The 14,170-nt window shown below is 40.0% G+C and overlaps 1 protein-coding gene across 5 annotated transcripts in view; it reads right to left on the bottom strand.

Moving 5' to 3' along the window:
• The window catches only part of LOC112054185 (la-related protein 1), a 93,919-nt gene that overhangs the window by 20,008 nt on the left and 59,741 nt on the right, over positions 1-14,170 (bottom strand). For 3 of the 5 annotated variants that reach the window (XM_052890409.1, XM_052890412.1, XM_052890413.1), the window contains 11 exons: positions 13,904-14,017; positions 12,852-13,021; positions 9,433-9,608; positions 8,544-8,733; positions 7,643-7,924; positions 7,075-7,415; positions 5,926-6,033; positions 4,808-4,905; positions 4,023-4,117; positions 2,594-2,748; positions 1,037-1,190 (listed from right to left, as the gene is read on the bottom strand). In XM_052890409.1, coding sequence (XP_052746369.1) covers positions 1,037-1,190; positions 2,594-2,748; positions 4,023-4,117; positions 4,808-4,905; positions 5,926-6,033; positions 7,075-7,415; positions 7,643-7,924; positions 8,544-8,733; positions 9,433-9,608; positions 12,852-13,021; positions 13,904-14,017 — 1,883 coding nt within the window. The remainder of the gene's footprint in view (positions 1-1,036; positions 1,191-2,593; positions 2,749-4,022; positions 4,118-4,807; positions 4,906-5,925; positions 6,034-7,074; positions 7,416-7,642; positions 7,925-8,543; positions 8,734-9,432; positions 9,609-12,851; positions 13,022-13,903; positions 14,018-14,170) is intronic. The other 2 variants (XM_052890410.1, XM_052890411.1) reach the window with 2 other exon arrangements.

Genomic DNA, 14,170 nt, shown 5'->3' on the forward strand with positions numbered 1-14,170 from the left:
CACCACGCTGGCCCAATGCGGATTGGCAGACTTCACACACACAGAGAATTAAGAAAATGCTCTGATATGCAGGTTTCAGCTTGTTTTTCCTTCACCGTTTGACACACTGCCCTGCGCCCCGTCATTATCATTTATCATTAAAATCTGATAGTGATCGTGAAAGAGTTTTTTTTTTTTTTTTTTTTTTTTTATTTTGTATAAGCAAGCGCTTAGCTGCAATCACGCCTGATGGTAAGCAGTGATGCAGCCTATGGTGGAACGCGCTTGCCTAGAAGATGCCTATTCACTCTTGACTTGAAGGTACCCATGTTGTAGGAGGTGGGGAAAACAGACAGTTAAACACTATCACACTGTACTGCACGCGATGGGACGAGTTATGCTCGGAGTTTCTCTGCGTGAACGTATCAGAAATGAGGAGATCCGCAGACGAACCAAAGTCACCGACATAACCCATCGAGATGCGCAGCTGAAGTGGCAATGGGCGGGGAACATAGTTCGAAGAGCCGAAGTACTTTGGGGTCGCAAGGTGCTGGTGCGACCCCGCACTAGTAAGCGCAGTGTTGGCGGACCCCCCACCAGGTGGACTGACGACATCAAGCGAGTCGCAGACATTCGCTGGATGCAGGCGGCTCAGTATCGTGATGTTTGGAAGTGCCTACAAAAGGCCTATGTCCTGCAGTGGACTACATCGGCTGATGTGATGATGATGATGATGTGTTTATGTACGCAAACTTTTAGGGAAGTCTTAATATAGTTTTAATTAGTATATATAAAAAAGCTTGGTGGTAAACAAAAAAATAAAAATAAACCTTGGCTGAGTTTGTTGTGGGCTCTTCTAGGACCAAGGCGCATTTGCAACCCTCGTAACTTTAAGTTTTCGACTATTATTACCACCATTAGATAAAATTAAATTATGACATAATCTTGACCTTTCAAAAGTGCTTGTAAACTAAGCCTAATGAAATAAATGAATTTTGATGATGATGACGCTGTATCCACATTGTGCCCAAGCTCCATGCCAGTAAGAGTAGCCCACCTGCTCCAGGTCCTGCGTGATCTTGGTGCGCGTGGCCCAGTCGCCCTGGCGGTCGTGGCCGTCGTGCTTGGGCGCGCGCGCGCTCGTCTGCGTCACGATCAGCAGCCGCCCGACGTCGCGGTCCGTGAACTCCAGATCCGACTCCTCGTCAGACCTGAAAGGTGAACGGGATCTGTTAGTGCATCGCGATGGTCTACCACAGCCTCAGACGAATTATTGTATAGGACCTGCCTCGCTAGACGTAACTTTTCTGTCAAAGTATATGATCAACGATCTAATGACATTATAAAAACTGTATCTATAGAATCGATGTTAAATAGATGTAATCGTGTTCGTCAGTTAAAGAGCTTCGTAAAAATAACTTTTTGTGTAGTTGTATAAGATATATACCAAATCTAAGCTCGTTTTCCTCAGAAAATGACAGACAAATTTGTTCGTAACTATGAGTGTGATACAGGTCCTTCAGACTTTAGTTAGTTCATTTAGTTCATAATATTTATTCACTTTTAAACTGTGGTCGTTCGGAATGTTAGTCTCCCACGGCACAGTAAGCTCTACAAGTACTATTCGCTTTGTTTGTTTGGACAAAAGGAAAATGTCTGGTCTAGATCTCGAAATAGCGACATCCGTTGGGATTTTATAATGTTTCTCATACGTATCCATTAATAAAGTCCAATCAGGTGCAGAACTTAAGATTGAGTAAGGTTTACTAGATGATTTTGTTATAGCAACGTAACCGGAAACTTCGCTTCAATGCATTGAAAAAAAAATTAAACTGAGACTACTTCGTCACCATGGAGTCGACATTTCCCTTTATCTCTTTACGTGATATTTGTCGTTGGCTGCATGCCAGGCTTACACCAGTGTTTCAAATCAAATCAAATCAAATCAAAATTTATTTATTGCGAATCCAGGTTACGATCAGATCTTATTGAAATAAACACCAAATTCCGCCTTACAGCTTGCAATAAATATCATTATAAAAAACATTATAATTTACAATAATCAATTCACACACTTATTTGTGCAGTGATTAATTAGTTAGTACGTACATTGAATATTTTAAAGTATAAACCATGCAAAACAATAATTCTAATGATGCCTTTACATCAATATAATGTCAGTTTATATAGGTTATGTCAAAGATAAGTAAAATAATAAATTGCACAAAAAAATTGTCATTAATATGGTGTATTTGTATAGTATTTATGTAGTCTTGAAATCAATTTGAATTGGTTTATTCATCAAGGTACTATTTGATGGAGTAGTATGCTTTGTTTATTAAAAAATTCTTTAACACGTTCGCTGCGTCACTGATTTTTCATTTTTTTACGAGGTTAATTGACCTCGTATCGTGCAATACGAGGTTTCTTGACCTCGCACTAAAACGTTGTGGTGTGGTACGAGGTTAATTGACCTCGTGCCGTACAATACGGGGTTTTTTGACCTCGCACTAAAACTGTGGTGTAGTACGAGATTAATTGACCTCGTACCGCAGTGAACGTGTTAATTGTTTCTTAAAACTTGCCAAGTGTTATGATGATGACGCCGACTCACCACGCATCAGTGAAGGTGTTGTTCCTCGGCGGCGGCAGCTCCAACTCCTCGTCGAGCTGGAAGTGCAGCTCCTCGCGCGGCTCGTCCACGTCCTCGCGCGGCGCCGGGGCGGGGCCGGTGCGCTCGCGGGACCCGGCCTTGGTGCGCCGTTTCACCTACAATCATCAAATTCAAATTTACTGTACATGCACTCTGAGAAGGACTGCATGTATAGTCCAGAAGACTGACAGTGTCTGCATCGATGGTCCAGTGAACTGACGAGGACTGTATCGGTAGTCCAGTGGACTGACGAGGACTGCATTGCTTTTTTTTTTTTTTATTCTTTACAAGTTAGCCCTTGACTACAATCTCACCTGATGGTAAGTGATGATGTAATCTTAGATGGAAGCGGGCTAACTTGTTAGGAGAAGGAAGAAAATCCATACCCCTTTCGGTTTCTACCGGAACGCTCAATCGCTTGGCGGTACGTCTTTGCCGGTAGGGTGGTAACTAGCCACGGCCGAAGCCCCCCACCAGCTAGACCTGGACCAATTAAGAAAATCTCAATCGACCCAGCCGGGGATCGAACCCAGGACCTCCGTTTTGTAAATCCACCGCGCATACCACTGCGCCACGGAGGCCGTCAATTGTCACGGATTGTCCAGTAGTTTGACGAGGACTGCATTAACTGTCCAGTGGACTGACAAAGACTGTCTTATAAAAAAAGGCCTGGCCCTGTTGTGTGCCGTTATGAGGGTCGATATCATCGATCTCCTATTAAGAACTGGACGCACAATCAGCGACCAAAAAACGTCCCCACTTAATGAGTGCCAAACACAACTTCTTGGCGCTCAATTCAAGTAGTCGCATTTGCAAATTTAACCTTAAATTCAATCCTTAAGGTTGAATTTGGGATTTTATTAAAAGGACTATATTTAAAAGCCTTTAGGTTTAATTTTCTTTACCAATCATTCTACAATTGTCATAGCAAAATATGCCAGTTTAAAAACTGGCATATTTTGCTAGTGAAATTTTTTGCATGATTGTGCCTCCTTTAGTAAAAGAGGTCAATGGCTGATAATAATGAAAGTAAGCACTTGGAAAGAATGTATTCTATTATAAGAAAATAGGAGTAAATATAGTATGCCTATTTCTTTTTTATAATAGAAATGTTTTTGTACCCGCATTGCGTAACCCAAAACCTCTATTGATAAGAGATAAGAGGCCTAAATAACGGGAAAATTTAAGTGCTCGCTAATGCACCACTATCCATAATAGCTCATACTTGTCTATGGTAAAAGCATCAATAGAATTAATTTCTACCTTCGCAAATTGATCCCAACCATCGGCACGTTCTCAAACTGTTACTCCACTTTTTATATTTAATGATAAAAAACATGCTTCTTTTTATCCTTTTTTTTATTTTAGATTATAATCTACAAATAAATACCTCAGTCCATACGTCTGGATCACTCTTGTCGAACGTGGGACTCCTATTCGGCCGGCCATCCTCGCGGCGACCTGTTTTACCAGCATTCGGCTCCTCTGCAACAATACAAATTAGTTTTCAATCAGTTTTGCCTCAAGTATTGATGATGTAAGGTTGTAGGAGGTAATCTTTGGCTGAACTGATGTTGAAAATTATTCTACCAATAGGAAGCCACGTTTTTTGTGAGTGTCATAGGCTTATATTTTATCACCATATTCTCACGGGAACGGAAACTATGAAACCGTAGAGCTAGTCTATACTAATGTTATAAAGAGGAAAGGTTTGATTGATTGTATGCTTGTTTGCATTGGCTCTGAAATTACTAAAACGATTAAAAAAATCATTTAATGTTGGGAAACTACACAATCCCTGAGTACTTTTTTTTTTTTATTCTTTACAAGTTACGTCTTTGCCGGTAGGGTGGTAACTAGCCACGGCCGAAGCCTCCCACCAGCCAGACCTGGACAAATTAAGAAAATCTCTATCTGCCCAGCCGGGGATCGAACCCAGGACCTCCATTTTGTAAATCCACCGCGCATATTTTATCCTCGTGATCGTACGGGAACAGGAAGACGTGAGCGTCTGCTAGTATCATATAAAAATATACAGAGATACATAAAATTTAATACAATTTTGGATTCAATTCATTAATTGAATCACTGTTACCATTAACATGAATTAGAAAAAAGTCAAGTCCCAAGATACCACCCTGTGAAACACCACAGTACAATATTAACGTTACATACCATTTCTCCTCGCTTGCGGTACGAATTCCGGTACATCAGGGTTGAGGTGGTCGTGAGGCATTAGAGGGGACGTGCCGCCGCGTCCGGTACGAAACATTCTATAAATGTACAGTTACATTAATATTTCATTCATGAAAGATACAGATATGACTTTTAGGCAAGTTTTTTCTTCACAATCCTACTCAATTTATTACTAAATCAGTTTCCCTATAATTCTATAATAAACCATGTCAATTTACATTATAATAAGCAGTTTACATTAACTATGCAAATGACTTCAAGAGATCCGATGAAACGATTAATCTTTGATAATTCCTCAACTCTATAGTAATCTTGATTTAATAATAAAAGTTTTTTAATTGTTTATTCCTTGTTGTGCACTGTGTTTTGTTTTTGTGTGTATCTTTAAAGACTTGTAATGCACAATGTTTTCAAAACAAGCTTACACAAACATGTAGCGTTGTCTATGATCCATGCAGCGATAATACGCAGTCGGTTCGGTCGCAACGCATTGTTCTACCCAACGTATGCTGCTTGCGCGTATTTTACGCGTTTGCTTGCACGCCGGGTATAAAATACGTCACAATTTTATACAATCACCGTAAAAATTAGCAATTTGATTACTGATATCAGTTATGTGAATTATGAAAAGTTTGGGTCCCAAGATACTACCTAGCCACACCCCCAATAAATATTTTTATTACAACCAAAACACACACCAAATTTGGCTGCAATTACGCCTGATGGTAATAGATGATGGAAAGACATTTATGTCCTTGCTGGTGGGGTAGTGTAAACTGTAAATATAGATTATTTTTTAAACTTACCTGTTATAGTTATAGTGAATAGGCATCTTCTAGATAAGCGCTCTGTCTCAAAATTGGTTTCCAATATGTATTGTTGTGTATGGTATGTGGCACAACATGGTAATGTGATCACTGATACTTATCAGATAATTTAAGGAGCACTACTTAACAAAGCCTTGTGTTTTTCTAGTTCGATAAACTAGAAAGATCGATTTAAGCTCATCAATAGACCGAGTGATTAATGAGGAAGGTTTCAGTATATAATTTGACAAAGTTTTGTTTGGTGATGTAGAAAAATCGATATAAACTTGCCTGGGTAAAGGCGGCGGTGGCACAGCCCGTAGTAAGCTGGACACAGGCGCCACCAAGGGACCGCCCATCGTTGCGAGAGGGAATATGCCGACCATCTGCTTCTTACGGCTGAAACAATATGATTATACTGATATACAAGTTATAAATAATACTAGTCTTTATCTAAGCATCTGATAATGTTCTCCTTGAATAATCATAGGCTAATGACACTGCTTCATCAAAGGCAAAGACAAAGTCAAAGTTAAAATTCATTTATTCGAAGTGGTTTAGAAGTACTTTCGAAACGTCAGGTTATGTTTTTATGGTGATAGACTTTCATAGATGATTTAACTTGGAGTAGTTCCTAACGCTTTTATTTGCCAATTTCTCCACTCATGGTTGTACACAAAGTTGCTATAACGCAAGCTGTAGTCAATTATGTGAAGGTATCTTCACTATGTAAATGTGTGCGCATGATCTCTGGATCTACTGAACTGATTTTAAAAAGTCTTTTACCACTAGAAAAACACTTTATTTGTGAGTGTCAAAGGCTAGGCATAGGCATTATTTTATCCCCGTATTCTCTAGGGAACGGGAACTAAGTTGGTGAAACCGCGGGGCATCCGTTTGTACATAATAAGGTTACAGAATGGTTGGCTTAAAAAAATGTAGCGTTGTTTATGACCCGTTCAGCGATAATACGCAGTCGGTTCGGTGGCAACGCATTGTTCTACCCAGCGTATTGAAGCTAGCGCGTATATAACGCGTTCACTTGCACGCTGGGTATAAAGTACATATGGCTCATTTTTATAGAAAGAAAGAAAGAAAAGATCTTTATTCTTCATTATCTAATCAGTTATGTGAATTATGAAAAGTTTGGGTCCTAAGATACTACCTGACGACACCCTAGTGTAACTATTATTACACAACTAGTACACACAACAAATTTGGTTGCAATAACGCTTGATAATAATAGAATATGATGGTCGATTACGGAATGTCTATATAAGGCGAAGATATCCAATTAATAACTGAATTGAACTTGTTTAACAGTAGGAATACACAGGCCTACACTATAAAAAACAGATAAATTTCTAAATTGACTTGACTTAGATTAATTAATAAGCAGTATTTCGAGTTTTTATCAACTAGAAAAGGAGGAAAACTTACCGTTTCTCCCCAGGTTTTTCTGCTACATCAGGTTGTAGAGGTGGATCTTCACTAGACTCTGTCACCTTCTCCACTTCCTCTGCATTCTCCACCACTGCTTTAACCTCTACATTCTCCACTACTTCTTTAACCTCTGTACTATCAGCCTCTACTTTTCTGTCTTCTTCTTTCACTTCTACAGAGGAATCAACTTCTGGTTTTGTTGTTACTTCTTGAGGTGTTTCTTGGGGAATTTCCGTCGTTAATAGTGTGTCTGTTTGTTTGGGAAGTTCTGTAGGTTCTGTTGTTTTTAATTCTGTAACTTGTATTGGTGTCGCTTCTGGCTCTGGAGTCGGTTTTACCTGTTATACGAAAAAAATGCTTAGCTGAATCAAAGACACATTACAGATAAGTATCCTATTTTAGACTATTTTTTTCCGACAGTACAATACACACACAATGTATTGAACATTCACAAACTGTATGTGTACATTGTCCGTTTGTATGTGATTTGCTTATCTCCTATATATAATTTTATATTTTATTTATCCAAAAGAAAATTTAGATGATTAACATTTAACAAACTGACCTCATTTTCTAAACTATTCTCCTTTTCGACCACAATCTTCTCCTCTTTAACTTCGTTGTCTATACTCTCTTCTATCCTCTTCTGTTCCAAAACTGTATCACTTGCATTGTCGTCGGTTTTCTCTTCGGCCGGTTTTGTTTCTGGGCTCTGGTTCGTTGTGATTTGATTCGTGTTTTGGTCTGGTTTTCGATCCGATACAGGTTCATTGGAATTGGTCCCCGTGTTCTCTGTATTGTTTATGTCGAGTATCGGCCATTTTAATGGCTCGAACGCTGTGCGCACCTGAAATGCAAAAAATATGTTAAATATTGTTCGAATTAGCTGTGCCCTAGCACAGACTTCGGTCTATTTGGGTTGCACGCTTTTACACGCTTGCTTTAAAAGCAAGTGCTATTTTTATTTCTGTGAATGTGTGTTTAATTTTTTAATTCACCAAAACATCAAGTTTCAATTTGTTCGAACGCAGACATTCTGCCTGAATTGAGTCCGAGGCCTAGAATAATAGGGAGGGAAAAAATGTCTCTCTAAAGGTATGAAATTTGAACCTTGGCTGATATAGACGCTAGGACCCATGAGCTTTGCGTATACGCGTTGAATTGAGAACCTTCTCCTTTTTTTTAAAGTCGGTTAAAAACAAGGTATTCGTATAAAGTTATAATGGCAGCGATATTGTAAATAATGCATTCTGAAAGGTATCTTTAAACCCACACCCAAGGTCACAAGTCCTGCTTGACATGTTTCCTCTACCACAAGATGATGTTACAATCGCTGTCGCTACTACCCATCGTATTATATTTGTGGGCCCAGTTAGATTAAAGACGCTGTGTTGTCTGTGGCAAGTGCGGATGGCAGTTCTTCGCCTCACGGAGAAGGTACAAGTGTACCACACACTCAGCCTCACCTTGAAGCCGCCGATGAGCTCCAGGCGGTCCGAGTCGCGTATGGCGTCCAGCACCAGCTGCACGTCCGCCGTGAGCGCGCGCACGCGGTGGAATGACGCGATCAGCGTCACCGGTATGGTGCCGTCGGCGGACATCTTGCGGCGGAGGAAGAAGTCGCGCGCCAGGTTGTCCGGACTGAAGTAGTACTCGCTGTGAAAACCAAAAATATTATTACATTAAAGCGTCACAACAGGGAAAATCTATCGGCCTCATAAAAGGCTTAAAAGTACTTTGAGTTAGAAATGTTGAAATCTTCAGAAGGACTAAACATATCGAAGTAGTTTTACGAGGCACGAAGTTAAAGGGGCAATGGGACAGTCAAAATAAAAGCATGTAACACATAATAAATAGACGGCCTCATAAAAAGGCCTAAAATACTTAAAATCCTCAGGACTCGGGGACCTCGTCTTCGAAGACAAGGTGTAGCTTGTGTTGCCTGGGAAGCATTGTCAGTTGTTGTGTCAGTGTCAGGATCTTAAAAGACAGAGTGCATTGAGTGTATCAGTCAAGGCGTCCCTAAAATCGTGAGTAAAATACCCGCATCCGGGAGATGTTAGATATAGGGGACCTCGTCTTCGAAGACACCGTGTAGCTTCTGTTGCCTGGGAAGCATTGTCAGTCGTTATGTCATGGTCAGGATCGGATGGTCAGGCCCCCAAAGTCGTCCCCAAGATGTGAGATGTTGCTTATCGGGGACCTCGTCTTCGAAGACACAGTGTAGCTACTGTTGTCTGGGAAGCAAGATCGTGAGTCTTCGAAGACACCGTGTAGCTTGCGTTTGTGTTGCCAGGGAAGCATTGTCGGTCGTTCTGTCATCGTCAGGACCGTCAAAGAGAACGCAACACTCACATCTGCTTCTTGATGAGGTCCTTGAGCGTGGCCTGGTCGAGCCCGACGCCGTACGGCGCGCCCGTGGCGGCGGCGGCGCCGTAGTAGAACGCCTGCGCCAGCGGCGGCGCCAGCGGCAGCGCCCCGAGCCCGTAGCGCAGCACCACCTGCGGCAGCGCCGGCTGAGCCACGCGCAGCTAGGGGGGAGGGGGGGCGGTGAGGGGCAAGCCACCTCCGATTGTGTAATTCGGCTGTGTTTGTTTGTGGACTTTTTGTCCCATTTTTTTATATAGGAATTACGTTCGCGGTAATTTAGTATAGTCGGTGCTTTATCAACTGAGTCGTTAAATTTTTTCTCTATGTCTATCTATCTATTGACATTAATGACAACTATTGATATTTATTTATTTACTAACTGAGTCGTCAGTCCTTCCATAATTTCTATACATAAGTCTATTTATATGTATTGACATTTATGAGTCGTGAGGCCTAGCAATTTACTACCTGGCTGGTCTTGATCTAGGTTTAAATTTAAGTTGAAAAATAAATTGAACTGTCGGTAACGAACGTTATGAAGATTTTCATATTGTTAAACTTAGTAGATTGAGCTAATTATTGTCAAGTAATTTTGACTATGTTCAGGATTCTAACTAAGAATCGCTCGTGGTTCAATTATTGTATCCTTGGCTTGTTCCGGATTCAATAAAAACGAACTTTAAGGTTGAGCAAATAACTATGTATAACTCTACGTGAGAGTACACATAATTGTAACTCCATATAACTTAGTAGGAACAAAATATAAATTTACAAAGTTTAAAAAGTTTTCTACCAACACAACCTCCATACACAATCGGATATCCACAATGCAATGAGATGCAATACCAATGTTAGTATGTATATCATATATTAAAGATTCAAATCGTTTCACTATCTATACTCAATAGGTTTTGGTACAACTCTCTGTCTGTCTGTGGCACCATTTTTTTCTATGAAAGGTGACTTATGTGCGAATGTTCTTAGACATGTTTGACGAAAATCAGCTGAGCCGTTTAAAAGTTGTTGGGGGTGAAAGTGGGGAAGAATAACCGAATATCTGCAAATATACTCGAATGCGGTCTCAAATGAAAGCGAATATTGGTGACTTGATCGAGAGTGTAATTAATAATTTCATAACCTTGGGGGGAACATGAACTTTTCAAAATTTTAAATTTTCATGTACGGAGCCAATGCTTTTCCCAGATAATTATATCCACGATTTGAACCTTTTAGTACATATTTACATTTAATCTATCAATTTATATATTCCAAGATGATTGATTAATAAATGGTGATATATTATGGCTTATAACATTAGTCCATTTCCATAATGTAATGAAAAATATCGATGAAATGAAATTAAAAGTGTAGTAGATAGTTATTAAAATAGTTTCATGAGTGAACCATTTAAGATTACTTTATCTAGTATCATGCAATCTCTAATATTATAAAGCTGAAGAGTTTGTTTGTTTGAACGCACTGATCTCAAGAACTACTGGTCCGATTTGAAAAATTCTTTCAGTGTTAGATAGCCCATTTATCGAGGAAGGCTATAGGCTATATTTTAACCCCGTATTCCTGTGGGAACGGGAACCACGCGAGTGAAACTGCGCGGCGTCATATATAAGTAATAATATCAGCAAAAGAAAATAATTACTTATTAAATAAATAAATTGAATGTATTTCAACTAACTAATAATTAAAATTTATATTCTAAAAGCGGAAATGGAACTTAAGTCCTTGGGACAAAATTTTATTTATAAGTGATTTTTTCAAGAATTCAAACTTCTGAGCTTTCCACCTTCATCGTTCATGATGAAATGGAAATATGAGAGAGGAACTCCGTAAGAATATTTTTTTTAAAGAACATTTGGCATATCTTCTTTTTTTTAATTAAACACTTGCACACGCAGACTAAATAAAAAAAATAGCGGAGCTAATGATACCTGTCAGTTAAGATAACATATCAAGGTATAAATAAAATTATCTTCTAGAGTAATTCTTAGATAATAAAAATTATAATAATATCATAAATGTGCATGTCAGTTTAAACGCATACATCATTAAATAGATTTCAAAAATTCTTTGGCCAATGAGAAGCTACATTATCAGCGAATAACATAGGTAATATTTTACGCCGGTATTCCAACATTAACAGTAGCCGTCCGCTAATAAATTATAAAGTATTAAAGCAATACGGTATGGATATAAAATTAGTATAATGAATTTTAAAAAGAAAAAAAATAATAACCAATACATAGCCTTCTGACATGATGCGATAGCCAATAACCTAAAAAAAGTATTTTCAAAGACAATAGTTTATGGATAGCTTTAAAAATTTCAATAAAAAAAAAATTAAGAAAGTTTTATTAAAAAAAAAAACAAAGCATAATATGAATTCGCAATAAATAGAAAAGCAATAAAAAATATATTAATGGCAACCCAAATGACAATTTTCGATAAAGCCCAAAAAGGAGGGGGTAGGAACGCGTTCAGGCATGGCTAACCCTTACCAAAAAGGTTGCCATACCTCGGACAATACACTCACTCAGCCAATGTGTTGCCCGTATTAAAAATAAACAAAATCAAGGCAAAATATAATATGAAAAAATTAGTTACAAAAATAAATAAACAATGAATCTAATTATATTTAACTTTGAAGTATTTTAATTACTTAAAATGTTTTACCTAACCAATTAACACTATCTATATGTATATATAGCTTGGTAACTTCGTTCGTAACACTCCCGATTATCCGTGCGGGCCGGGGGGCGTGTAGCGATGAATGAAAAACCCACGACTGATGCACCTCACTTCCCCGCACGCCCGATTTCACTTTAATTTGCTTGAACGCACTAATCTCAGGAACAAGTTAGCCCTTGACTACAATCTCACCTGATGGTAAGTGATGATGCAGTCTAAGATGGAAGCGGGCTAACTTGTTAGGAGGAGAATGAAAATCCACACCCCTTTCGGTTTCTACACGGCATCGTACCGGAACGCTAAATCGCTTGGCGTTACGTCTTTGCCGGTAGGGTGGTAACTAGCCACGGCCGAAGCCTCCCTCCAGCCAAAAACTGTCTCTTTCACTGTTAGATAGCCCATTTATCGAGGAAGTCTATAAACTACACATTATCCCCGCAATCCTACGGGAACGGGAACCACGCGGGTGAAACGCAGCGTCAGCTAGTCATTGATACAGCTGATACAGCTTGGAAAAGTTTGTTGACGACACTCCCATGATATGCGGCGACGAGGCAGGAAGGACTGCGCGGGTGTGAAGTCGTGCGCGCGGTGCAGAGAAAAGGACTGCGCGGGTATGAAGTCGGGCGCTCGGGGGCATCGGGAGTGTTAACTTCCAAAGCTATAGCAATGCCCCTGTTGTCCACACTAGTGCACCATACCTGCGGCATGTCGTGGTGCGCCAGCTCCGGGTGGTGGTACAGCGGGTGCGGGTGCGGGTGGAGGGACGCGGCGCGGGCGGGGGCGCGCCTCACGCCCCGCGCGCGCACCGCCCCCCTGCCGCGCACGGCGCCCCTCCCGCGGTAGTCCTCGCCGTTCAGCGACACCGTGTCTGGAAGAACAATCGGATAGGCTAGTTGACACTTTTTTAAATGGTCTAAAGTTGTTTATTGAAAAAGAATTATCATATTCTGAGACGTGATTACATGAAATTTTTTTTGACAATACGAGCCAAAACGCCAGTCGGCCATGACGGTTCTATATTTCAACTGTTTCGTGACGTCACGGTAACAAATCCCTTACAAACGGAGCGTTTGACAAAAATAGTAGTCAATAATCAGTTTGACGTTTAATACATTCAATAACATTGTGACGTTACAAAAAGGACGACAGACGAAAAATACATGATTTTTAAATTAAGTTTTATAAGAAATCCTTAACTTTTATTAATTGATATCGATATATTTCGGACCCTTATGTACTATATGAAATTAATATTGTGTATATTAAATTTGATATGAGTCAACCACCCTATTTACACCCACGAGAGCCGTGATAGCCCAGTGGATATGACCTCTGCCGGAGGGTGTGGGTTCGAGTCCAGTCCGGGGCATGCACATCCAAATTTTCAGTTGTGTGCATTTTAAGAATTTCAATATCACGTGTCTCAAACTGTGAAGGAAAACACCAGAGAATTTTCTTAATTCTCTGCGTGTGTGAAGTCTGCCAATCCGCATTGGGCCAGCGTGGTGGACTATTGGCCTAACCCCTCTCTCATTCTGAGAGGAGACTCGAGCTCAGCAGTGAGCCGAATATGGGTTGATAATGATGATAATGATGATGATGATGACCCTATTTATAGCCATTTATGGTTCCGTACTCAACAATAGTTAGCCTAGCGTTTGTGGACTATGAGAAAGCATTCCATTCGGTGGAAAACTGGGGGGAATCGTCTTGCATGAACTGTTCGCCTCTGGTAAGTATGGGGCCTTACCATGCTCTGGTCTGGGCGGATGCTGAGGTCCATGCTTGGGCGGGCGCGCCGCCTTCACGTCTATGTCGAGAGGCACCCACTTGTGTTTGCCTGACTTGTTGCCTCCTTTGCCTGCTGGAAAATATAAAAAAAAATATTAGCATAATAGGCTAGTTGACATTTTTTAAAAAGCGTTTTAATAACTATGTATTAGCGTTAGCGTAGCGAAAAAAAAAATATTTTTTTGAAACATGAAAACGTAACTGCAGCAAGTTTTATATTAGAATG

This window comes from Bicyclus anynana, chromosome 27, assembly GCF_947172395.1.
Source record: "Bicyclus anynana chromosome 27, ilBicAnyn1.1, whole genome shotgun sequence".
Lineage (NCBI taxonomy): Eukaryota > Metazoa > Arthropoda > Insecta > Lepidoptera > Nymphalidae > Bicyclus > Bicyclus anynana.